Below are 27,442 nucleotides of genomic sequence, written 5' to 3' on the forward strand. Positions count from 1 at the left end.
CCTTCTGACCTGTTTTATTATAACCATGCTTTGTTTACCTGATACTATTACTGCTTTGGTGCAACTCCTCGATTACACCCTGCTTTGGTATGCTAACCCGTTTGTTGAATTTTGCAAAGGTTCATATGGCCCAGGAAAAGATTGCCGTTAGGTCTTCCACTTTATTTGTGGGATACCATTGTGGAGGCTCACCCTAAATTGCCTAATTAATTTTAATGTGTTAATTTTAATAATTAATTTTAATGTGTTAATTTTAATAGTTAATTTTAATGTAATTTTAATGTATTGGTTTTAATGTGGAGGCTCATCCTAATTACCTACTTAACTTTAAAATATGGCCTTTAAATATGTGATCTTGGACCTCTCTTTTGCCTTACGACATTACGGTATAACAGTCATGTCCCGCGAATGTAGGGATACACTTAGCAAAGACCCTTCAGTTAAATCATCATAAAATAAATCATGGTCCCTCGGATGTTGCCTTCGAAAATACGATTTTGTCCCTCGATGACCCTTCGGTGTAGCCTACGGTTAAACGATGATTGTCCCTTCGAATGCTAAGGTATCCTTACAACTGTGGCCTTCAATGACCTATCGATGACCCTACGATGACCCTTAAACATCCAAAGGGTAAAATTACTTACTTCTCAATAGTAAGGACAGTTTTACCCTCATAAGGATAGGAAACGTTCATAACGACCTTAGGAAGGTATAACTCTCAATTGCTGGATCATAACCTAAAACATTTTCCACCCCTCACACTTTGCAAATCCTAGAAAATCACCACTTGGTATACATTCATACTAGAATCATTACCAAGTTATATTTTTTCCAAACCATTTTCAAAACTAAACGAGATAACCACTTTGTATACATTCATACGAGAATCATTACAAAGTTAAACTCTCTTTTCGAAACATTTTTTAAACAATTCACGAACACTTTTCAGACAAAAATATAAGTGATCCAGCAATTAAGAGCCCATGGATAACCATGGATACAAAGGGTGCTAATACCTTCCCTTTGTATAATGTACCTCCCGAACCCAAAATCTAAATTAAGGTTTTTCCTGTTCTTTTCCACCTTTCCTTATTGGATAAAAGAAAAGTCGGTGGCGACTCTTGCTAACCGCGACATTGCGATTAAAACCACAAAAAAGTCCAGTTCACCGTATGACAGAACTGGCGACTTCACTGGTATTATGGTTAGTGGTCCCTGTTCCATATGCATCCGATAAAGTTGTGCCTTATCAGTACGACGCCACGATGATTGAGAATGCTCAAGAGGTTCCTTTGCCAGTTGCAGACTCTATGATAAATATTACTGATATTGCAAAGGTGACCCGTAGTGGTCGTGTGTTTGGTCCAGTTTTCCCGAAGGAAGTAGAAGATGTTGCAACCAGTAAGAAGACAGAGATTCCAGTGATGAATCCGGTTAGCACTCCAGTGTGTCAGTCTTGTGAATCCAGCAAACTGAAGGCTGGTGATGATGATGATGATGTTTTAAAATTGATAAAGAGAAGTGAGTTTAATATAGTGGATAAGTTTCTCCAAATCCCGTCAAAGATCTTCTTGTTGTCATTATTAATGTACTCTGAGGCACATAGAGAGGCGTTACAGAAAGTGCTCGAAGAAGATTATGTATAACATGATGTAATTGTGATCGGTTTGACAACATTGTTGCCAACATCACTTCTTGTAATAATTTGAGTTTTTGTAATGAAGAGCTTCCTGAGGAAGGCAGGAATCACAATTTGGCGATATACATTTCAATGAACTGCAAGGAGGACGTTATGTCCAATGTACTGGTTGACACTGGGTCAACACTGAACGTGGTTCCAAAGTCAACTTTGTCCGAGATTTTTATCAAGGCGACCCAATGAGATACAATGGCATGATTGTCAAGGCGTTTGATGGTTCTCGTAAAACTCTCATTGGTGAAGTGGACCTTCCAGTTAAGATAGGTCCGAGTGATTTCCAAATTACTTTTCAAGTGATGGATATCCACCCGACCTATAGTTATTTATTGGGAAGGCCATGGATTCATAAAGTTGGAGCTGGAACATCTACTCTACACCAAAAGCTTAAATTTGTGAAGAACGGCAAGCTTGTCGTTGTTGGTGGACAAATAGCACTTCTGGTGAGCCATTTCTCATCTTTTTCTTATGTTGAAGCTGAGGAGGAGGTTGTAAAGACATTCCAAGCCTTATCTATTGCTGAAGAGAAGAGAACTGGGGCATATATGTCCTCCCTAAAGGATGCACAAAAGGCTATTGAGGCTGGCAGTATTGATCAGTGGGGCCGAATGATAGAGATTATTGAGAACAAGAACAGGGATGGATTGAGATTTCAACCGAACGTCAAAACTGAAGATGTGCAACCGAGTTTCCGTAGTGGAGGGTTCATTCATGGGAATGACCAACACTCAGCTGCTATAATCGAGGACAGTAACGATGATGAAGAAGCTTGCGCCAACTTTGTAACGCATGGCCAGACTTGCAACAACTGGGTCGTTGTTGACATTCCTACTGTTATTCATCGCTCTTAGTAATTCGATTTTCATTTTTTTAGAAAAATTCTTCTCATATGCCTAAGGGAGAAGTGAACATTGTTGGGCATTTCTATTATCATCAATAAAATGCAATTTTATTCATCCACATCTTTGATTTTTTATCTTTTACTTTTTGCTTTTCTGAAAATGGTAACCACAAAAAAAAACATAAATAAATAATAATATTCCATCTGCATCATATTTGGTCACAGTTTGCTTCTCTAAAACCAAAATATCAAATAATTATGCAGGTTGGTTCTCAAACCCATTTAATACAATGATCTTACTCCCTCTCCAAACTTTGATTTCCCTGTGTTTGAAGCTGAGGAAGAAATTGATGATGAAGAAGCATCTGATGAATTATCTCGTCTACTTGAGCACGAGGAAAAAGTCATTCAACCATTTGAAGGGTAGATTGAATTAGTCAACTTGGGTTCCGAAGATGATGTAAAGGAAGTCAAGATTGGGTCTCAATTGTGTCCAAAGACTAAGAAGGGGTTGATTGATCTTCTTCAAGAGTATTCTGATGTGTTTGCTTGGTCCTATCAAGACATGCCTAGTTTGGATTCTAAGATCGTGGAGCATAGACTTTCGTTGAAGCCAGAATGCTCGCCCGTCAGGTAGAAATTGAGAAGAACGAACCCTGATATGGAAGTAAATATCAAAGAGGAAGTGCAGAAGCAGATTGATGTTGGTTTCCTTGTTACCTCCAAATATCCACAGTGGGTGGCCAACATTGTGCATGTTCCTAAGAAAGATGGAAAAGTTTGCATGTGTGTTGATTATAGAGATTTGAAGAAAGCTTGTCAGAAAGATGATTTTCCTCTGCCACACATTGATATGTTGGTAGACAATACAACTAAATGCAAAGTCTTTTCGTTTATGGACGGATTTTCCGGTTATAATCTAATCAAGATGGAACCTGAAGATATGGAGAAGACCACATGCATTACACCCTGGGGAACATTCTTTTATTAAGTGATGCCTTTCGGTTTGAAGAATGCTGGTGCGACATACCAGAGAGCTATGACCACTTTTTTTCATGATATGATGCATAAAGAGATTAAAGTTTATGTTGATGATATGATTGCCAAATAAAGTGATGAAGAAGAACATGTTGAGCATTTGTTGAAGTTATTCCAGCATTTGAGGAAGTACAAACTCCGCTTGAATCCCAATAAGTGTACTTTTGGTGTTCATTCTGGTAAGTTGTTGGGCTTTATTGTCAGCAAAAAAGTTATTGAGGTTGATCCTGCCAAGGTTAAAGCAATTAGAGAGATGTTTATGCCAAAAACTAAGAAGCAAGTCAGAGGTTTTCTCGGCCGCTTGAATTATATCTCAATATTTATATCGCATATGACTGTGACATGTGCACCTATATTCAAGCTTATTCGGAAAGACCAGTCTTGTGATTAGACTGAGGACTTCCATAAATCTTTTGATAGTGTCAAGGAGTATCTGCTTGAGCCTCTGATTCTGTCTCCGCCTGTTGAAGAAAGACCCTTGATCATGTATTTGACCGTGCTCGATGAGAGTATGGGTTGTGTTCTTGGCCAGCAAGATGAATCTGGAAAGAAAGAGCATGCAATTTACTACCTAAGTAAGAAGTTCACCGACTGTGAGACTCGGTATTCTATGCTTGAAAAGACTTGTTGCGCATTGGCTTGGGCTGCTAAGCGTCTACACTAGTATATGTTAAATAATACTACTTAGTTGATATCTAAAATGGATCCAATCAAGTACATTTTTGAGAAGCCTGTTTTAACTGGGAGGATTTCCCATTGGCAGATGTTGTTATCTGAGTATGATATTGAATACCGATCTCAAAAAGCAATTACGGGTAGCGTCTTGGCTGACCATTTGACTCACCAACCTATTGAAGATTACCAGTCAGTGCAGTATGATTTTCCTGACGAAGAGACTACGTACTTGAAGACGAAAGATTGTGATGAACCATTGCTTGAAGAAGGGCCAGAACCTGGTTCCCGTTGGGGCATGATGTAACACCCCGATAAAAATAAGATAATTATTTAATTTAAGTTAATATTATATTTATTAATTTAATTAAATAATTGGAATTATTGGATTATTATTATTATTGGAATAATAATTATTGGAAAATATATATAAGTTGGAAATAAGAAAAAGAGTCCATTTTGGTAAAGAAAAGGGTTTTACGTGAAAAGCAGAGAAGCGGCTGAAAAGAGGAAAAGGGCAAAGAGGCAGAGCAAGAGGAAGAAGGTTGGAGAAGAGAAAAGCTTGAAGCTTAAAGATTCGCCGGATTAACTCGGGTAAGGGGGGTTTATCGTCGTTTAATGGGTATTATGGGTTAACATGTAATGGGTAGTGATAAACCGTTGATTTGACCCTAATTGGGATTGTCGAATGCTAAAGAATTGTGTTGGATAAGTTGTGTTAAAGCTATAATTGAATCTGTAATTGAGTGTGTTGTGATTTTCCGAAAACGTAGCTTTTTACGGAATTGGAATCGGAGGTCCGGAAGTCCTCCAACGGCGGAAAATGCGGAGAATTCTGCATTCTACTTTGTGTTAGCGCAGGAACAGCTTTCTGTCTTGCGTTAACCGGTTAACCCAGGGTGTTAACCGGTTAACACTGTTGTGTTTTCTGAGAAAGTGTTGTTCTGTTTGCGTTAACCGGTTAACCCAGGGCGTTAACCGGTTAACACTGTTGTGAATTGCCAGGAAGCGTGTTTTGTGTTGCGTTAACCGGTTAACCCAGGGCGTTAACCGGTTAACACTGTTGAAAAGTGGGAAAATTAATATTTGAATAATGTGTGCATAATTGGTGTTTGGCCTATATTGGCATATGATGTAATAGGGATTAATTCCCGTCGTTTTGAGCAGTAGGGGTATTAGTAGAGTGTGCTAATACTGTGATTAATTAATTGACATGATATGATGTTTTGATACATGTTTTGATGATGTATGATGGTATGCATAATGCTGTGAGTGTATATGTTATGTATGCAATTGTGAATGGACTGTTTATGGCTTAGAGTGTGAGCATATGTCCATTGTGGATTATTGTTGATGATTTTGCATTGCTAGGTGATTTAGCGTGCATATTGTGGCCTTATGGTGGTAGCTAATTCCCATGGTGAGGAATTAGTGAGTTAGTCATTATGGACTGTTGTTGATGTTTGCATGCTAGGTGATTAGCGTGCATAGCATGGCCTTGGGGTGGTAGCTAATTCCCATGGTGAGGAATTAGTGAGTGAGTCACTAGGTCTCAAATGAGTAGGACTAGTGGGCTTGGTAGCCGTATCTGGAGTTGATCGGTGAGGTTGAACTATATGTTCACGAATAGTCGGTACCGCATGCATGGAGTCTCATTGCATAATTTATGTATGGCGTATAATATGAATGGATGTATTCCAGTATTATACGTGTGTTGTATGTTGTGTGTTGTGTTGATGTTGAGTAGGATTGAGTTGATATTGCCGTTGCTGAATGTGTAATCTGACTTGGGTGATGAAATGTGTTAAATTACTTAACATTGCATGATATTTTATAATGCTTATTATATCGATTGAGGAACTCACCCTTACAACTATTTTTCAGGTAACGAGCAGTGATTGAGTAGAAGCTAGTGCTTGGAGTCTAGTGTAGTCTCCTTAGTGGGCCGTGCTCTGATAGATGTAACATCAGGACGGGATGTTTTACCTTGTTGAATAATTTTACATGTAATGTGTTATGTGTTTTACATGATTGATGAGACTTCTATCCGCTGCGTATTATGCAAATGCTTATGTTTTGAATTAATAAAAGAGCATGACAGTTATTATGGTGAATGGTGTGAAATAATTGTGTGACACCCTTAATTGCATAGTTACTCTGATTGACATATTGTTATTTTAATTAAATATTTGGGGTATTTTATAAGGGTGTTACATTAGTGGTATCAGAGCATAGTCGGTCGAGTCGAGTCGTAATTATTTTGTTTCCCCTGTACGGGATAGGTGTTGTGTAACCCTATCAATACTTATTGTTTTAGCTTGTTGGGTTTTCAGAATAGAGATGTCTGGAAGAGGTAGAGACGATGCTGCGATTGCTGAGGCTCTGGGTATGCTAGCTGGAGTACTTGGAGGAAATCCGAATGTTGTGGGAATGGGAGCTGCTCGTCAACTGAGTGAGTTTCAGAAGAACAATCCTCCAATGTTCAAGGGAGCATACGATCCAGATGGTGCTCAGAAGTGGTTGAAGGAGATCGAGAGAATCTTCCGAGTGACTGAGTGTGCCGATAACCAGAAGGTCAGGTTCGGTACGCATATGCTGTCAGAGGAAGCAGATGATTGGTGGGTTGCTACCCGCACTGAGTTAGAAACTGCTGGGAATGCTGAGATCACTTGGGCTGTGTTCAGAGAGAGATTCCTGAGGAAGTACTTTCCAGAGGATGTCAGAGGAAAGAAAGAGATAGAATTCTTAGAATTGAAGCAGGGTAACCAGTCTGTTACTGAGTATGCTGCTAAGTTCACAGAGCTGTCAAAGTATTACACTCCCTATAATGAGGCTGCTGGAGAATTTTCAAAATGTGTGAAGTTTGAGAACGGGTTACGTCCCGAGATCAAGCAGGCTATTGGATATCAGCGGATCAGAGTGTTTTCTGACTTGGTTGACTGTTGCAGGATTTTTGAACAGGATTCCAAAGCCAGAGCGGAGAGCTATCAGCAGAGGGTTGATAGGAAAGGCAAGAATCAGAATGATCGTGGGAAACCGTATGCAGCTGGCAAAGGTTTCCAGAGACAGAGTGGGATGAAGAGGCCTAGTGGGGGAGACTCCAGTGCTCCTGCTAAGTGTTACAGATGTGGTCAGGCTGGACATCGTGTTCATGAGTGTACTAGTGCTGAGAAGAAGTGTTTCAAGTGTGGAAAAGGTGGTCATTTGGCTGCAGAGTGTCGGTCGAAGACTGTGACTTGTTTCAACTGTGGAGAGGTGGGTCATATCAGTCCACAATGTCCTAAGCCGAAGAGAGAGAACCAGTCGGGAGGCAAGGTCTTTGCTTTATCGGGTTCTGAGACTTCTGTAGATGATCGTTTGATCCGAGGTACGTGTTATATTAATGGCTTTCCTCTTGTAGCTATTATTGACACAGGTGCGACTCATTCCTTTATATCTTTGGATTGTGCTGTGAAACTTAAATTAGAGATATCTGAGATGCGTGGTAGTATGGTGATTGATACTCCTGCGAAGGGTTCAGTGACTACTACTTCAGTTTGTTTAAATTGTCCTTTGAGTATTTTTGGTAGAGACTTTGGGATGGACCTTGTGTGTCTTCCACTAGTGCAGATTAATGTTATTCTGGGTATGAACTGGTTGGTGTGTAACCGAGTTTATATCAACTGTTTTGATAAGACTGTGATCTTTCCTGAGATTGAGGAAGGAGAGAGTTTGGTTCTATCAGCAAGGCAGGTGAATGAGGCAGTAGTAGATGGGGCAGAGTTGTTTATGCTGTTAGCGACTTTGGAGGCTAAAGATAAACTGGTGATTCGCGATCTAGCCGTGGTGTGTGATTTTCCTGATGTGTTTCCTGAAGAAGTGAATGAATTACCGCCAGAGCGCGAAGTTGAGTTCTCGATTGATTTGGTACCTGGTACTAGGCCGATATCGATGGCTCCGTACCGTATGTCTGCTGTTGAGTTAACTGAATTGAAGAGTCAGTTGGAAGATCTGTTGGATAAGAAATTTATTCGTCCGAGTGTGTCACCGTGGGGTGCACCAGTGTTATTGGTTAAGAAGAAAGAAGGTACTATGAGGTTGTGTGTGGACTATAGGCAACTGAATAAAGTGACGATCAAGAATCGGTATCCTTTGCCGAGGATTGATGATTTGATGGATCAGTTGGTTGGTGCGAGTGTGTTCAGCAAAATAGATTTGAGATCGGGATATCATCAGATACATGTGAAAACTGAGGATATTCAGAAGACTGCTTTCAGAACAAGGTATGGACATTATGAGTATTCTGTAATGCCTTTTGGTGTAACTAATGCGCCTGGAGTATTTATGGAGTATATGAATAGGATTTTCCATCCGTACCTAGACAAGTTTGTTGTGGTGTTTATTGACGATATTTTGGTGTATTCGAAATCTGAAGAAGAGCATGCTGAACATTTGAGAGTGGTTTTAGGAGTTCTAAGAGAAAAGAAGTTATTTGCTAAACTCTCTAAATGTGAATTTTGGTTAGAAGAGGTTAGTTTTCTTGGTCATGTGATTTCAAGAGGTGGTGTTGCTGTTGATCCTTCTAAGATAGAAGCGGTATCTAAGTGGGAAGCTCCGAAGTCAGTTTCTGAGATAAGGAGTTTTCTTGGACTTGCAGGTTATTATAGGAAGTTCATTGAGGGATTTTCCAAGTTGGCGTTACCGTTGACGATGTTGACTAGAAAGGGGCAAGCGTTTGTTTGGGACTCAAAATGTGAAGAAGGTTTCCAAGAGTTAAAGAGAAGGTTAACTACTGCTCCTATTCTGATATTACCGAGTCCGTCGGAACTATTTGAGGTTTACTGTGATGCTTCATTGTTGGGTTTGGGTGGTGTGTTGATGCAGAATAAGCAGGTTATAGCTTATGCTTCGAGACAACTGAGGGTTCATGAGAGGAACTATCCGACACACGATTTAGAGTTGGCAGCTGTGGTATTTGTTCTGAAGTTATGGAGGCATTACTTGTACGGGTCAAGATTTGAGGTTTTCAGTGACCATAAAAGTTTAAAGTATTTGTTTGATCAGAAAGAGCTGAATATGAGACAGAGAAGATGGTTAGAGTTTCTGAAGGATTATGATTTTGGGTTGAATTACCATCCGGGTAAAGCAAACGTAGTGGCTGATGCATTGAGTCGGAAATCATTACATATGTCTATGTTAATGGTTAGGGAATTGGATTTAATTGAGCAGTTTAGAGACTTGAGTTTGGTGTGTGAGAGTACTCACAATAGTGTTAAGTTGGGAATGTTGAAGTTAACGAGTGGTATTCTAGATGAGATTAGAGAGGGTCAGAAATCCGATGTGTTTTTGGTTGATAAGTTGACTCTAGTGAATCAAGGTCAAGGTGGTGAATTCAGAGTTGATGAGAATGGTGTTTTGAAATTTGGTAATCGGGTGTGTATTTCGGATGTTACCGAACTTAAGAAGAGTATTCTTGAGGAAGGACATCGTAGTGGCCTGAGTATTCATCCTGGGGCTACGAAGATGTATCATGATTTGAAAAAGTTATTTTGGTGGCCGGGAATGAAAAGAGAAATTGCGAGTTTTGTTTATTCTTGTTTGACTTGTCAGAAGTCGAAGATTGAGCATCAGAAGCCGTCTGGGTTAATGCAACCGTTGGCGATTCCAGAGTGGAAGTGGGATAGTATCAGTATGAAATTTGTTTCTGGTTTACCGAGGACAAGTAAGAATTTTGAAGCTATTTGGGTGATTGTTGATAGATTGACAAAATCGGCTCATTTCATTCCGATCAGAATGGATTATCCGTTAGAGAGATTAGCTGAGTTGTATATTGAGAAGATTGTAAGTTTGCATGGTATTCCGTCGAGTATTGTTTCGGACAGAGATCCTAGATTTACATCGAAGTTCTGGGAAGGTTTGCAGAGGGTTTTGGGAACTAAGCTGAGATTGAGTTCTGCATATCATCCGCAGACTGATGGTCAGACTGAGAGGACGATTCAGTCACTAGAGGATCTTTTGAGGGCTTGTGTTTTGGAAAAGGGAGGTGCGTGGGATTGTTATTTACCTTTGATTGAGTTTACCTACAACAATAGTTTTCATTCGAGCATTGGTATGGCACCGTTTGAAGCTTTGTATGGTAGGAGATGTCGGACACCTTTATGTTGGTATGAGTCCGGTGAGAGTGCTGTGGTTGGACCGGAGATTGTTCAACAAACTACGGAAAAGATTAAGATGATTCAGGAGAAGATGAGAATTGCTCAGAGTCGTCAGAAGAGTTATCATGACAAGAGGAGGAAGTCACTTGAGTTTCAAGAGGGAGATCATGTGTTTCTTCGTGTTACTCCGATAACTGGTGTTGGTCGAGCTTTGAAGTCGAAGAAGTTGACACCTCGATTTATTGGTCCTTATCAGATTTTGGAGAGGATAGGGGAGGTAGCCTATCGTATCGCTTTACCGCCGTCGCTTGCGAATTTGCATGAGGTTTTTCATGTGTCTCAGTTGAGGAGGTACATTCATGATCCGTCGCATGTAGTCCAAATAGATGATGTACAGATGAGAGATAACCTGACTGTTGAAACATCACCTATGAGGATCGAGGATCGAGAGTTGAAGCAGTTGCGGGGTAAAGAGATTGCTTTGGTAAAGGTAGCTTGGGGAGGACCAGCAGGTGGCAATGTGACTTGGGAACTTGAGAGTCAGATGAAGGAGTCTTATCCGGAGTTATTCGCTTGAGGTATGTTTTCGAGGACGAAAACTCTTTTAGTGGGGGAGAGTTGTAACACCCCGATAAAAATAAGATAATTATTTAATTTAAGTTAATATTATATTTATTAATTTAATTAAATAATTGGAATTATTGGATTATTATTATTATTGGAATAATAATTATTGGAAAATATATATAAGTTGGAAATAAGAAAAAGAGTCCATTTTGGTAAAGAAAAGGGTTTTACGTGAAAAGCAGAGAAGCGGCTGAAAAGAGGAAAAGGGCAAAGAGGCAGAGCAAGAGGAAGAAGGTTGGAGAAGAGAAAAGCTTGAAGCTTAAAGATTCGCCGGATTAACTCGGGTAAGGGGGGTTTATCATCGTTTAATGGGTATTATGGGTTAACATGTAATGGGTAGTGATAAACCGTTGATTTGACCCTAATTGGGATTGTCGAATGTTGAAGAATTGTGTTGGATAAGTTGTGTTAAAGCTGTAATTGAATATGTAATTGAGTGTGTTGTGATTTTCCGAAAACGTAGCTTTTTACGGAATTGGAATCGGAGGTCCGGAAGTCCTCCAACGGCGGAAAATGCGGAGAATTCTGCATTCTGCTTTGTGTTAGCGCAGGAACAGCTTTCTGTCTTGCGTTAACCGGTTAACCCAGGGTGTTAACCGGTTAACACTGTTGTGTTTTCTGAGAAAGTGTTGTTCTGTTTGCGTTAACCGGTTAACCCAGGGCGTTAACCGGTTAACACTGTTGTGAATTGCCAGGAAGCGTGTTCTGTGTTGCGTTAACCGGTTAACCCAGGGCGTTAACCGGTTAACACTGTTGAAAAGTGGGAAAATTAATATTTGAATAATGTGTGCATAGTTGGTGTTTGGCCTATATTGGCATATGATGTAATAGGGATTAATTCCCGTCGTTTTGAGCAGTAGGGGTATTAGTAGAGTGTGCTAATACTGTGATTAATTAATTGACATGATATGATGTTTTGATACATGTGTTGATGATGTATGATGGTATGCATAATGCTGTGAGTGTATATGTTATGTATGCAATTGTGAATGGACTGTTTATGGCTTAGAGTGTGAGCATATGTCCATTGTGGATTATTGTTGATGATTTTGCATTGCTAGGTGATTTAGCGTGCATATTGTGGCCTTATGGTGGTAGCTAATTCCCATGGTGAGGAATTAGTGAGTTAGTCATTATGGACTGTTGTTGATGTTTGCATGCTAGGTGATTAGCGTGCATAGCATGGCCCTTGGGGTGGTAGCTAATTCCCATGGTGAGGAATTAGTGAGTGAGTCACTAGGTCTCAAATGAGTGGGACTAGTGGGCTTGGTAGCCGTATCTGGAGTTGATCGGTGAGGTTGAACTATATGTTCACGAATAGTCGGTACCGCATGCATGGAGTCTCATTGCATAATTTATGTATGGCGTATAATATGAATGGATGTATTCCAGTATTATACGTGTGTTGTGTGTTGTGTGTTGTGTTGATGTTGAGTAGGATTGAGTTGATATTGCCGTTGCTGAATGTGTAATCTGACTTGGGTGATGAAATGTGTTAAATTACTTAACATTGCATGATATTTTATAATGCTTATTATATCGATTGAGGAACTCACCCTTACAACTATTTTTCAGGTAACGAGCAGTGATTGAGTAGAAGCTAGTGCTTGGAGTCTAGTGTAGTCTCCTTAGTGGGTCGTGCTCTGATAGATGTAACATCGGGACGGGATGTTTTACCTTGTTGAATAATTTTACATGTAATGTGTTACGTGTTTTACATGATTGATGAGACTTCTATCCGCTGCGTATTATGCAAATGCTTATGTTTTGAATTAATAAAAGAGAATGACAGTTATTATGGTGAATGGTGTGAAATAATTGTGTGACACCCTTAATTGCATAGTTACTCTGATTGACATATTGTTATTTTAATTAAATATTTGGGGTATTTTAGAAGGGTGTTACACATGGTATTTGATGGAGTTGTTGATTCATATGGTAATGGCATTGGGGTAGTGATTATTACTCCTCAAGGCACTCATTTTCCATTTACAGCTAGATTAACCTTCAAATGTACAAATAATATGGCTGAGTATGAAGCTTGCATTATGGGGCTTGAAGAGGCCATTGATCTCATAATCAAGTATCTTGACGTCTATAGAGATTCAACTTTGGTTGTGAATCAGATCAAAGGTGAATGGGAGATGAATCAACCCGGTTTGATACCATACAGAGATTACACGAGGAGGATTTCAACTTTCTTTACAAAGGTTGAGTTTCATCATATCCCTCAAGATGAAAATCGGATGGCAGATGCTCTTGCAACGTTGGCTTCAATGATTGTTGTGAAATTTTGGAATGAAGTTCCTAATTTGACTGTGATGCGTCTTGATAGGCCATCTCATGTGTTTGCTGTTGAAGAGGTCAAAGATGAAAAGCCATGGTATTTTGATCTTAAGTGTTTCCTCTAAAGTCAGATTTACTTGCTTGGGGCATCTTTGAAAGATAAGAAGACTTTGGGAAGATTAGCTGGCAATTTCTACCTGAATAGTGATGTGCTTTAAAAGAGAAACTTCGATATGGTTTTTCTCAGATGTGTGGATAGACATGAAGTAGACTTATTAATGACTGAAGTCCATAAAGGTTCCTTTGGTACTCATTCCAATGGACATGCTATGGCTAAGAAAATGTTGAGAGCGGGTTACTACTAGCTGACAATGGAATCTGACTGTTGCAAGTTTGTGAAGAAATGCCACAAGTGTCAAATTTATGCAGACAAGATTCATGTTCCTCCGACACTGTTGAATGCCATTTCCTCTCCATGGCCCTTCTCCATGTGGGGAATTGATATGATTTGCATGATTGAGCCCAAAAGCTTCAAACGAACATCGTTTTATTCTGGTGGCTATTGACTACTTCATAAAGTGGGTTGAAGTGACATCATATGTAAATGTAACCAAGCAAGTTGTTGTAAGGTTTATCAAGAACCAGATCATATGTCGTTATGGTGTGCCAAGTAAGATCATTACTGATAATGGATCTAACTTGAATAATAATATGGTGGAAGCTCTTTGAAAAGACTTCAAGATTTCACATCATAATTCTTCTCCCTACATACCTAAGATGAATGAGGTTGTTGAAGCTGCAAATAAGAACATCAAGAAGATCATTCAGAAGATGGTGGTAACCTACAAAAATTGGCATGTGATGCTCCCATTTGCTATACATGGGTACCGTACATCCATCCGCACTTCAATAGGGGCAACCTCTTTGTCTCTCGTTTATGGTATGGAAGTTGTGTTCCACATGGAGGTTGAGATCCCATCACTGCATGTCTTGATGGAAGCCAAGTTAACTGAAGTTGAATGGTGCTAGATCAGATATCATCAGTTGAATTTAATAGAAGAGAAAAGATTGACATCCATGTGTCATGGTTAGTTATATCAGCAAAGAATGAAGAAAGCTTTCAATAAGAAGGTCAGACCTCGTGTGTTCAGAGAAGGTGACCTTGTGCTCAAGAAAATTTTATCTTTCAAACCTGATGCTAGGGGAAAATGGACTCCTAATTATGAAGGCCCATATGTTGTTAAGAGAGCTTTTTCAGGCGGTGCTTTGATTCTTACAACTATGGATAGTGAAGAGTTCACTCATCTTGTGAATGTCGATGCAGTCAAGAAATACTTCGCCTAAAAAGAAAAGAACAACTCGCTAAGTTGAAAACCTGAAATGGCGACTTAGGCAAAAATGAGTGTCTCGGTGGATTGAAAACCCGCAAGGGCGATCTAGGCAAAAGTTAGAGACATAAAACAGAAAATTTATCCCGATAGATTAAGTACCCCACCTTGGGGAAATCTAGGCAAAAGTTATGGATTATGGCAAGTAACTGCATTCGGTTGGCCCTAATCATTGAAGCAGTTTTGAGCAAGTCGTTTGATTATGATTCGTCATTCTCAACCAAAGCCAAGAGCATAGTGGATATTGAAGTGGGTAGGGAGAGTAGTGATCAGTGTATTCAATGTAGCCCATTTTCCATGTAAATCACCATTCTTCAACTTTTGTAAAGATCTATGGAGTCTTGTCATTTACAGACTACCATTCTATTAAATAAAGTTGAGCTTTTTATCAAATTGTTTCTACTCTTATTTATTTCAGCTAAATAAAATTGAATATTTATGATGATTTTGAAAGGAATTAATAAATCAAAATCATTTTTTCTTAAAGAATATAAAAGAAATTACTTTAAAAGCAATCGATTTCAGCAAATAGTATCAACAACAATCAGAAAATAGGTAAGTCTTGACATGCGATGCCTTATTGGTCTTCCCCAAGCAGTTGGTTTGGTGATAATTCCCAAACAATTCATCATTCATTCCCCAGTAGAGTGGAGTTAGTGATCGAGCCCTTTTGCAAAAATTTCCCAAGCTAAGTTAAAGGCTCACATCCTCAACAGTTTTTCTAGATCCTTCGTGCAGAGTTTTACCTCTTGTTCCCCCAGGCGGAGTTCGTCTTCAGATGCGGCAATATTAATTCTGAGCAGTATTTGATTTAGTCCCATGCGAGGTTGTCTCCCATTTGATATGGTGTTGACCTAAAATTCCCGCAGAGTTGAATCCTTAGAAGATCTTTTCTCTCTCCCCAGCCAAGATTGAGTTATTCAGAACCGGATTATTTATGTTCATCCCCAGCATATTTTCTCCAGTCGGTGCTTCCATCTTGTTGAGATTAGCCGAGTGTTGCGGTGGTGATTCAAATCTGTGATATTTTTATCCTTTGTGATTGTTTTGTCAACATAATTATAACCATATACATGCTTATTCATGCATAAATCACAACATCAGATATTTTTATTATGAATTTTATTGCATCTAATTTCTTATCTCTGATCCCCTTCTACGGTAGTATTTTTCCCCATGCAGATTTGGTGTGTATGTCCTCCTTCAATTGTCGAGTGTCAGCCCCTTAAGCAGAACGAGTTTAACCTTTCTCATTTCCCCACTGAGTTATTTCCTCATGGATGATCATTATTTCAGTTTCCTCCAAGGTTAATTATCCGGATGGAACCACTCCCCTTGAGTTCTATCCTTATTTGGGTTGAGTCCTTGTTTGACAGTTTCTTTCTAGCTCTTACCTAGATAGATGATTTTGGTCCCTTGAGATGTTTATCCTTGATATGTTTATCCTAACCGACAGTCTATCCTTGATATGTTTATCCTAACCGATGACGAACATTCTTCTTTTTGAGTTTATCCTTGATATGTTCACTTTAACCAGTGACAGATATTCAACTTGCAAATACGTGTGCCAAGAGGAAACATTATAGGTCATTTTGGCCATTACCATTGAACAAGTGATTTTCCTCAACTTCTAAAACGCATAACTCATTCATGCCAAATCCAAATAAGGTCAAATTTGTGACCAAATTGAAGAGGTTTGAAAGAGATACAACTTTGATGAAGGAACGTTTTCCATTTGAAGTCTATAGAAATAGTTATTCAAGGTGGAAGAAGTAAACATTTGGCTTGGTACTTAGAAAATTTTCAAATATGTTTGATTTTCCAAACTTCCACCTCAAAATTCATCATGATCCAAGCTTCAAATGAAAGTGTTCAACATGAAATTTGTTCCCCTTGATCTCACCTTTAGAAAAAGTCCAAGATCACCTCATTTGGCCAAATAATGAAGGACTTGCGCATAGGTTCTTTCCAATCGACCAATTGGATGAATTTCACCTTCACATTTCAAATTCAAATGCATGGCCATATTACATGATTTCAGCATGATACACACGTATTTTTGGACCTAAATACATCACTTGATGGTCCTATCACACGCCCATGCAAGCATGCAATGCAAATTGCTAAATTTAGCAAAAATTGAAAGTGTGTGAAAATGAATCACATTGGCTATAAATACAACCCACATGGCGCAGAATTGAGGACCTCGTTCCCAAGCTTTGAACCTGCAATCCAAACCATCACCATTAAAGGATAATCTTGAAGGTTTTCATTTGAAAATCGAGCTTCATATCTCATTCTGTTTTGAGATTGAAACTCCAAGAGTCCAAGCCTCTCTTTGATCTTAATCATCTCCTACAATATTATGAAGTCAAGCCAAGCACAATTGGGATCAAGATGAAGCAAGGTTGAAGCTCCTTCGAAGGTAATTTTTCAGAATTTTCATCTCTTCGATTCTCCCTCAATTCTTCACTATTCTTTGTGATTTTTGGTTGGCTGAAGTCCTACCAATGTAGGCAACAAGATTGAGTTGCTTTGAGGTCAAATCGAAGTAACTCAGTTCATGATTCTTAAAATTCAAATCCCTGTATCTTTTTATATACTTGGAATTGAAGAAAATTGAGGACAGATTCAAGCTTCTTTAAATCCATGTCCTTGTTTTTCATTTTAGTGGTGGTTGGTGGTGGACCAGTCCGGTGAGGTCCACCAGAGAAGAAGACCGGAGTTAGGGCTCTCGTGATGTGTTGGCGTGTCCAAAGCCATTGGATCATGATCTCACGTTTTAATCTTAGTCATCTGTTTTGATTACCAACCCTGCCACGCATTTGACTCAAGTGTTGGCGGAATGCGCGCTTCTGGCCATTAGATTTGCCACCTCAATTAATGAGGGAGATCTGGTGGCCCTCGTATTTTGGATTTTCCTTTTTATTTTCTGATTTTTCATTTAATTGCTTTATTTTGTTTAATTCTAATAATTTCATTTTTAATCCAAAAAATATGGGACTTTCACCAAAAATCTTTAAATATTTTTCTCTTTCATTTTCTGAATTAAAATTATTTTATATATTTTTCATGAATTAAGTGTTTTTGTGCATATTTTAAATTATTTAAAAATACTTCTGACTTTTCAAAACTAATGAAATTTTTTGTCTAAGGTCATTTAACCTTATTTAGCCTAGAATAAATCTCTTGGCCATTTATTTGGTTTTTTGAAGAGGTTTCAGGTTTTGACCAAACTAATTTGTATTTTTATGCATTTTTAAATTGATTTTTAATTGATTAATTGTGTAAAAGTTATGTTGAGCCATTTTTATGGTCTTGTGCTGTTTGACTATTTGTTTGGGCTTTGGTCAAGGTTGATTTGACTTTTGTTGGATTAAAATCATTGGAGTTAGGGGATTGATGAAATGTACATTTCATCTCCCAAAATGAATGAATGATTTTAATTTGATAAAATTCCTCCCATGACCAATTTGTATTTCTCTCATTCCCTTCCCCCTTCATCTTCATCCCCATTCCTTTCATTGACCAATGAAATCTCAAATATCCTAAGGCTAATTGGTTCATCAATGACCTTGTGTCAAATGAACCAATACAAGTATGGATGAGATAGGTCCACCCCTCTTGATCTTTTCTTTTAGTATGTGGTATGTTTTAGGAATTTGGTTCATCATACCAAATCTCTAACATGCATTAACACCTAAATTTTTTATTGTCCGACCTCGGATAGGTGTGACTTCTACATAAGTCCAATTACGATTGCTCAACATAGAGCTAAGTTTGACCCTTAAAGGCATAGCATTCTAGTAAGTGAGATTGTAAGTCTCCCATCTTTCATGGTATTGTGTGGAAACTTGGCCTTTTTTCCTTCCTATGGAAGATGTCTTGGTTCAAGGATCCATGCTTTTGAATAGATGGTTGAGTGTTCTCCAAAGAATGACTTAATCAATTAAAAAAACACCACTAACACTTGACTAACCTTTGACTAACATTTGACTAATTCTTGTTAATGTTGCTTTATTTTCAAGTCATTTACTTTATGCAATTTAAATTCCAGTCATTTATCATTCATTTCCATTTACATTCCATCTAACTTGTTTATGTTTATGTCATTTTCACTTTGCTCATTTGAGCCATATCTTGTGATTGTATATATTGTTTGAGCATTTTGGTTTTGTTTGTGGTCTTAGGACCTTAAAATACTTAATAACAACAAAAACCCTAAAATATGTTTGGTGGACTGTTAATCTTGATCTGAGCTTATGGACTTAGAACTAGGCAACATTCCCTGTGCAAAAAGGACTTGGCCAATGCCAACAATCTGAAATTAAGTTATTATGAATTGAGCCTTCAAATGATGCAAGTATTGGGATGTATTTTAGTTCATCTGCTACATTGTCTTGATGGAAACTGTTATTTTGATCTTTTGTCTAATGCTTTATTCTGAGTTAATTAAGGAATAATGCATTTGGTACATGAGAAGACAAAGAAGACTTCTAGCTATGGGAATTGCTTGCTTGGATGTGGCTATATTTATTTGATTCCTTGATCTTCATGATGTCTGATATTGCTAATTGTCTGATTGAATATTGCTTGATTCAAAGTCCAAAGGGAAAATGGGTTTCTATATGACATTCTTGTCTGTTGGATTGCATCCCATTGGTCAGATATTTTCAACTCTTAACTTTTAATTTTATGCTTAGGATTAGTCTCTTCATCTCCTCCCACTTCTTAAATTTCAAAATATCTCCCCTTTTCAAAAACTTTCTTTGCTTGTGATTTCAAACTTAGACCTTATTTCAAGTAGAAACTTTGGCATTATGCCGTTGAATTTTTGAACTTCTTTTTCTTAAGTCAAACTTGTAAATAAATCTAATCATATGGACTTAAAATTTCAAAATACAAAAAAAGACTAACCACCCCATTCAAAACTTTGGCCCTCTGTGCCCTTCTCAATTAAATTTTTGTTAAAAAGCAATTCATCAACTTTGAAATTTTTACCACGAACTACGAGGTTTTAATCCTTCATTCTTATATTGATACGTAGGCACAAGTCCGAAGATCTTGTCAAACACAAAAATATAATAAATGAATTCTATTCTCATCCCCACACTCTATTTTTCTCAAACATCTTTTATACCAAACACATATGCATATATAAAGAAGGGATCCCTAGGAGTACCTAGGATACTTTGGGTGCTAACACCTTCCCTCTATGTAACAAACCCCCTTACCTGTAATCTCTAGCATTTTATTAGTTTTGATTTGAAAACTTCTTATCTTTGGGTTTTGTTCGTACTTTTCCTTTTTCCTTTGGAAACAATAAAAGCGCGGTGGCGACTAAACTTATCCATAGTTTGATGGTCATGAATATACCGCTACAAGTATTGATCGACTTGTTTCAGACATATCTTGAGCTCCGTAAGTCCATTTGAGGCCCTGTCAATTGCATTAGAAATCCAACACAATAATATTTATGTCTAAGTGGAGAAATTGGGTCTATGAGTGCTACAACAAAGCGGTTTTATGGTTTCTATACCATAAACATTAGCAATTTCGGTCATGTGTTAGTCAGCTTGTTTCAAGTGTGACTGGAGTCTCGTGAGTTCGTTTGAGGTGAGGTCAGTTGCATTAGAAAAAGGGTTTAATGACCTTTTCAATTGGAAATTTTTATAATTTTCTCATATTTATATAATATTTGGCATTATTTTAAAGTCAGGCGAAATATTCTGCCCGATGCGAGAATCCATTCATATAATTTGATTAAATTGAACCGATTGGTGTATTAATTCTTGAAATAAAAATATTAATCTTAAAATAGACTATAATATTTCCGGAACATGTTCATTTTCTTGATTTGGACTCCGTTTTGTGTTTTAAATAATTATTTGAATATGATTGTGTTGATTGTGTAAGTGGTGATGTCGATATGCTACTGTATGAGTATGAATTGATGTATTATATGTGATTAGTGTAATTGATGTGTTACAATGTGTTGTTGAGTTAAAGATGAGTTGCATGTATGTGAATTAACAATTTGATTGAGTTGGATTACTATATGTGCTTGAAATGTGTTAATATGTTGAGTATGGTGATCGATATGGTTATAATGATATTGCTTGTGTTGTTGTAATAGTTGTGATAATATTGATGTGATTATGAGATGAATTGTTCTACTTATAATGATAACATGTTGAGTTGAGATGTGTAGTTTCAATGTGAACCTATCTTATTGATGTTGTACAAAAAATTATGTGGTTAATATGATATCGTTTATGTTGTCAAGTTATTGTGATGATGCATACATGCATGCATCATGAGTTGTCGTTGTTGTGAAAGAGGCGATTACAGGTTTCGATGTTGGTGAACGGTAATTGTCTCAAGATTGATTTTGTGGCTCAAAACTCAGTTTGTGGTACTCTGAAGCATGTATAGGTTGCCCCTACATCAACCAGGTCATTAGACGTGTAGATGAAGCCTTGATTATGCACATACTAACTTATTGGTTTCATTTGATTCATGTTATTAATTTTTCTTGTACTAACCCATTAACTTTTATGCTAACTTGTCTATATTGTACACTAACCATTACAATCTTGTTCATATTGTACATTGACCATCATAACTTCCCTAACTTAATCACTTAATCAAAACATTAACTTTTAACCCTTGAGTTGGTATAGTCTTCCTTTTGTCAAGCTATTGATAGATGGACTTGGGGTTTGCATAACTTTCATTGTTTCAAACCTATTGTAAGTTGATCATTTGATCATCTTCAATACTTTGCATCAGTGATAAGTTGTCCCCTGATGCGCCATATTTTGAATCTTTTGACCTAAGGATAGATAATCCTCAAGTGTTTAACTTGTAAACTAATACTAACTTAACTCAACTTTACTAATTTTGATCATCACTGACCATTTTTATTATCATTGTTATTTTGTTATTTAATTTTATGTTATTACTTTGTAATTTACATTCAAGTACGCATCATCATAATATTCATTGTATAAACTCATCATGCATGTTTACTTATTGCCATCTGCTTATTGTCATCATACAATTAAAAACATCGAAAACATGATAAAATTATAAGACCAAAAATATGCATTCCACTCTTAATCAACTTGGACTTAGATGATCTCATTTAGGACCTTTTCTTGGAGGACCTTTTCCATATCCTTGTGATACTCTGTTAACTTTGGATTTCATCTGTAACTTGCATACCAGTTGTAAGAATGGCATCATGGCACCACCCTCAGGGGACATGTTTGTAATACCATTATCCTTTGTTTAGCTTAGGTCACTTTTGTACACAAAAGGTTTTATCTTGGGCTACCTTACAATGAGACCCTTTACTTTCTTGTTTGTTGCTTTGCATACCTGTTACACTATCCAATTTCATAATCAAATAAACAAACACTTGATCCAACGTCAAGTGGAATTTTCATAATCAAATTCAAAATACAATAAAACTACGATTAGTATTATGCGCAACGAGCCTTAAGTCGTGGTGAATAAGTAAGAATGGAGCATTCCTGCCCTTACTTTGATTATTTTAGATGCAAGATGCTTGACTTGTTGTCTAGAATATTCACCTCCGCCCATAGGCTTTAGTACAATCTAATCACAAGCTTCTTTTTATAAAACCCTTATTCAAGGTAAAATCAACTCGACCCATCAAACCTCATTTTTGCCTTAGGGCACCATCCCGAAAACCCTTTTCTCAAAGGTAAAATCAACCAACACACAAATATTTTCTACTCCGAACTACGGAGCTCTGATTCCTCATCACCCGATGAGTGATACGTAGGCACAAGGGCTACAATCCTTGGCGAGCACAATAAACAAAAACTCCCAGAGTCCAATCATTTGTACACTCTTTTGAAAATAAAATAATAAACAAGATAAAAACTCACATACGTAGACAACCCAAATGGTTCCCATGGAGTACCATGGACGTGAGGGGTGCTAATACCTTCCCCTTGCGTAACGGACTTCCAAACCAAGTCTCGGTTGCGAGACGGATTCCTTATCTTTGTACTACCCGTGTGCATCTTTTCTTTTTTGAGGGTTTTATCGATTATTTCCCCTCGCCTCTCCCATAGAGGCAATCCAAATAAAATTTGGTGGTGACTCTTCTGTATTTCCTTCTTTCTCTCTTTCTTTGATTGAGCAGGCATTCTTTTGTTCAGTATGTCCGGTTTCGTTATCCTCGGTAGCGACACTCTCGTGGTTTCTAGTTGTCGCACCACTTCTATGTCTGGTGCACTTTCAACGAACTTTTGAAAAGTTTTCAAAACTGAGGAAATATTTTCGTAAAACAGAAATTTCAAACAAAGTTGTGCACGAGGTCCCACTAGAAGTGCCAATTTGTTTACCTGTGAATTTGGAAAATAACCGATAGTCCTCCCAAACAGGGTCACTCGCAGGATTGACTAGATTGATCACAGGACATACATGCAAAAGTTGCGAATATCGTGTGTATTGTTTGCATAAACATTCAAGAGTTTTATTTTCAAAATAAATCTTAAAACAAATGAAGAACAAGACATAGAATGTTTGCTATGTTTCTACTAAGTATTGGAAAAAAGCAAGTGAAAACAGATGTAAGTAAAAGACTTTGATAAATAAAATGGTGTATGAACGTACATTTGCACTCAAATTGACTCTTTTCTCTCTTTGACACAGATACATTGAGTAAGTGAGTTCTGCAGTAATTTTAACACACAGGTTTTCCTAAGTTACAATCCTTATTTATAGTAAAACTAAATAGCTACTTCTTAACGGGTCTTTCTTCTCCACTCGCCACGTTCTGCCTGCATGCAAAATCGTCTCCAGATGTTCTTCCACGCGTTTCTTGTCTTAGATAAGGATGAAAGACGATTATTTAACCTCATTTTATTCCTCAATTGCCTTTGGTCGAGCGAAATAGCTTTTCACTAAGTCCCCTAGATCACACAATGTACACAGGGGCTTCGACTAGCTTCTTAAAGCAAGTCTTGGATGTAGACAGGATCTTGGGGACAAACTTTGTCGAAACATCCTCACTTGTTGAAGCCCTATTTTATTCCCACATAAAACTTTTCTTCCTTTTGCATTCTTGCTTCTTCTTCTTCTTTCTGTCAAAGTGCCTCTTTTGCAGCAGTCAGCCCATCTTCGATTCATTGACTCATCATCCACATAATCACGTCGAAATCCCAACTAACACATACTAGATGAATAATCATGCATAAGAGAAAAGAGAAAGAATTTCATAAGAGAGTGTTTTTGCAAGATATTCTTGCATTGATGCAATCTACGTTATATTGAGTGAGAAAGTTTAGCTTTACATTTATACGGGTTTGTTCATGTAATTAGATACATGCTTTTAACTTCAGAACTACTTTTTCTAACTCCCTAACAACATTTCTAAAATTAACTTAAACTAACTCCGAATAAGGATATATCTTAATACACCAATGACACTAAAAGGTAGATGAAAAACTATCATTTTTTTCAATCACCATCGATATAGATTAAAAATTAACTAATAAAAATTAACTAATAATAACATATTGAGTAACTTTGTCAAGAGAAAATAATATTATTTTACTTCTAATTGAAACCATTATACATACAAATTACATTAGAGGAATTTAATAAATAGAGTTGCACATGTTTGGCACAAGTTATAACTAATTAAACCAAAATATAAACAAACCAAAAAAACCTTCTAATCCTTGAAAAAAAACCCTTCTAATCGATCATCTTCCATCAAACTCCCAAATGTCAAAATTAATCCAATTAATCATCTTCTCCTTTCCGGGGTCCAATGTGGCAAATCTTGGCTAAAATGAACATTGACCACCCTAGAATCCAAAAGTTCCATTATAGGAGTAAAATTCACACACCTTGGGACTTTATATTGATTTATTGAAGCACCTCTTGAGATTGCATAATCCATAAGCTCCTCAAAAGTTCCACTTTTCACAACCCTTATTTCCAATGGTCCTATCGAATGATCCGCGACTCTACATTGTCTGTAAACCGAATTCAATGATTCCTCCATTCCCAAACAACACCGATTCAAAACCTCGTGACTCGGAGAGTTCGACGAGTCTTTGCTCAACAACTCCCAATAAATAACATAATGACCCGGAATCGTTTCCGTGTCAGCGTAACTCGTGTACTCCACCACACTCGTGTTGAACTCCACTAGCAACTTTGAAGCATTCTCCACCGCTTTTTGTAGCTCCGACTCATCTGTTTTGTCCGAGTCAATACTTAACAACACGTTCTTACGCCGCACAAAGTGAAACTGTGGTGCTGAGTTATGAAACCCAGTGACTCGAAGAATGTCGCCGACTCGGTAACGGTTCAATCCTGCGTAAGTTGTTATCACAAGCTCATACTCCTTTCCAACTTCCACTTCAGCAAGGTCAACGATTCTTGTTGGAATTGTTGACCCAGAGTTGTGCAGTAGGAACTCGAAGTAAGCCATGTTTGGCATAATAGTGTAAGAAACCTCAGAGGGTTTGCACATAGGATTAAGGTTGAGTCCGAAGTAGCATTCGGAGGAAGCATACATAGTACAAGAAAGAGGTAATCCACCACTATAGTAATTAAGTGTCGGAATGTATTGAGCCATAGCACCGGTTACAATGACATCTAAGTATTTTGTGTTAGGCCATATTCTTGTGATTATTCCTTCCCAATTTTCTTTATTACATTCTTGAATCACAAATGAAGCAAGTTTCAGGTCGGGTTTAATGACATTTTCCATATGGGCTTTTATCTTCGGGTCGGTTATTTTGGAATTCAAAGTTCCGGTTCTAATGTCATGGGCTAGTTCAAACCAATTGAGCTGAAGGAACCGGATTGCACGGAGGAGGCCGGAGGCGAAGACCGCGCCGAGGCGGAGGACTTGGTTGCGTTCAATGAGTCCACATAGCATTTGAGTGTACATGCTTTGGAATGAGTCGGGACAAAGGATTGCTTCATTTGGACTTGTGTAAACATTGTATGGGTCATAAGGGCGGGTCTTGAAATGTTCACTTTTGTAGTAGCTTGTGAGAACTGGGCGGGCTAATAACCCACCCGGTGTTCTTGTTTCTGATTTCACGAATAAAAAGTATAAGCCTTTTCCTTTGTCCAATCCTGGTACATAACTGTTCCATTCAAAATAATAAGTATTATTAGCATAGATTAATTATTACTCTTTTAATTAGATAGATAAATAAAAATTCCAGTTTATAAAGATATTTGTCACACAAAAAAAAACTATTTTTATTAAAAAATTAATTTAAAATACAATTTTATAATCATGACAAAGTTTTGAGAAAACTAAAGAATTCACCTAACTTTAGTGTTTTTCATTATTATTTCAGGAATACTGTTGAAAGTTTGACGAGCAAAGACAAAATACATTAATTAAGCACATGGATAAGAATAAAAAAACAGTAAACATAAAGCAAATAATTATTTGGAGGTGGAACTTACAGGTTCATTACTGGCATGAGAAGGCTGTATAGAAGTTGGCGACGATTCAACTCTTCCTTAATTGTTGGCATCAGTTTCCTTTCACCGGCTGAAGTTCCAGAACTGCAGATTCAGAATTCCAAATTTAGTTCCCAATTGTTTTTCTAAAAAATATATAAAGAATGGAGAATAAAAAAAAAATTGGGTACCTTGTTAGGAATTCAGAGATGGGATGAGAGGAGAGAATTGGAGAGCGATCACCATTGGCGATTCTTTGAATCTCGGGTTGAACATCATCGTACGTGATGACAGGAATCTTTTTCTTGAATGTTTCACGGTCGGTAGCGCCTTCAAGTTTGAAGCGTTTAAGGTACTCTGTCTCGGCGTTTCGGCTTAAAATCTCAGCCAGCACCGTCCCTTGAACGGCCTCAGCATTTCGAGTCATTTCTTCAATGAATCGAAGTGCCTTTGCATCTTTCTCGCACGCAGGTGGGCCTAATGGAGATGAAATTGTTGAGTCCACAGCCATGTTCTTGAATTTTGAAAATAAGGTATGGTTTTGTGGTTGTTGCTTATGATAAAAGTGAAGAGTGAGTTAGGGAACAAAAAGAAGATATATGGAGAAAGGAAATGAAAGGATTGGAGAGTATGTATCTCTAATAGAATTGCTAGAGAACTAGAGAAGGCTCTTCTTATCTAAGGTTGAAGTGAGAAAGACGAGTGCACGTTGGTTAGTTTATATAGGAGAAAAAGTAGGGACCCTTATTGTCTAGAAATTAGGCTATTCCATGTCATCTAAGTAGGACCCATGTGGCACCAAGGAGACTGGTAAAAGTCTTTGTATTTTGTGGACTCTTATCAACAACCTTTAACTTGCATCAACTTTTTCTATTCTCAAATTTTCACACTCTTTTTCTTCTTTCTTTCTACAATATTGTTTTTCAATATATTTATTTCATCGTCGTCAAAAGTAGTGTACCCAGTGGCGGATTAAGAGAGGGGCAGGCAGTGGCCACTGCATCTCTCAGTATTTTATGTTAGCATAATTTTATATAAAAAGATAATCTTAAAAGAAATAGAATATTGACACGGTTTCAAAAGACAAAATTTAAGTGGACACATTCTCTTTCAATTGATTTGTAAATTGGTTAAATTCTTTTAATGAAATATTTATACCGTCGTCTTTTTTATCTAAGTCATTTATCTCACACACATATATTATATGTTATCCATGTAATTTTAAATATATTTATATAACATTATTAACTTGATTTTATTATAATCTTTACAAAGACTAATA

At 37.5% G+C, this 27,442-nt stretch overlaps 1 protein-coding gene across 1 annotated transcript; it reads right to left on the minus strand.

Moving 5' to 3' along the window:
• Positions 1-24,244: 24,244 nt before the first annotated feature.
• Positions 24,245-26,861, minus strand: LOC127119106 (probable indole-3-acetic acid-amido synthetase GH3.1). The gene is made up of 3 exons (XM_051049304.1): positions 26,352-26,861; positions 26,164-26,265; positions 24,245-25,832 (listed from the first exon to the last, which is right to left on the minus strand). Exons 1-3 carry the CDS (start codon positions 26,669-26,671, stop codon positions 24,473-24,475), a joined length of 1,782 nt encoding a protein of 593 aa, XP_050905261.1. The 5' UTR covers positions 26,672-26,861; the 3' UTR covers positions 24,245-24,472.
• Between the last annotated feature and the right edge of the window lie 581 nt (positions 26,862-27,442).

This window comes from Lathyrus oleraceus, chromosome 2 (genome assembly GCF_024323335.1).
Source record: "Lathyrus oleraceus cultivar Zhongwan6 chromosome 2, CAAS_Psat_ZW6_1.0, whole genome shotgun sequence".
In the NCBI taxonomy this organism is placed as follows: Eukaryota; Viridiplantae; Streptophyta; class Magnoliopsida; order Fabales; family Fabaceae; genus Lathyrus; species Lathyrus oleraceus.

Excerpts from the sequence above, each read along its gene's own strand:
- LOC127119106 (XM_051049304.1), bottom strand. The coding sequence starts at position 26,671 with ATGGCTGTGGACTCAACAATTTCATCTCCATTAGGCCCACCTGCGTGC. Across the intron at positions 26,266-26,351 it reads ATCTCTGAATTCCTAACAAG|TTCTGGAACTTCAGCCGGTG; the intron begins GTACCCAATTTT and ends CTGAATCTGCAG. Across the intron at positions 25,833-26,163 it reads CTCATGCCAGTAATGAACCT|TTATGTACCAGGATTGGACA; the intron begins GTAAGTTCCACC and ends TGAATGGAACAG.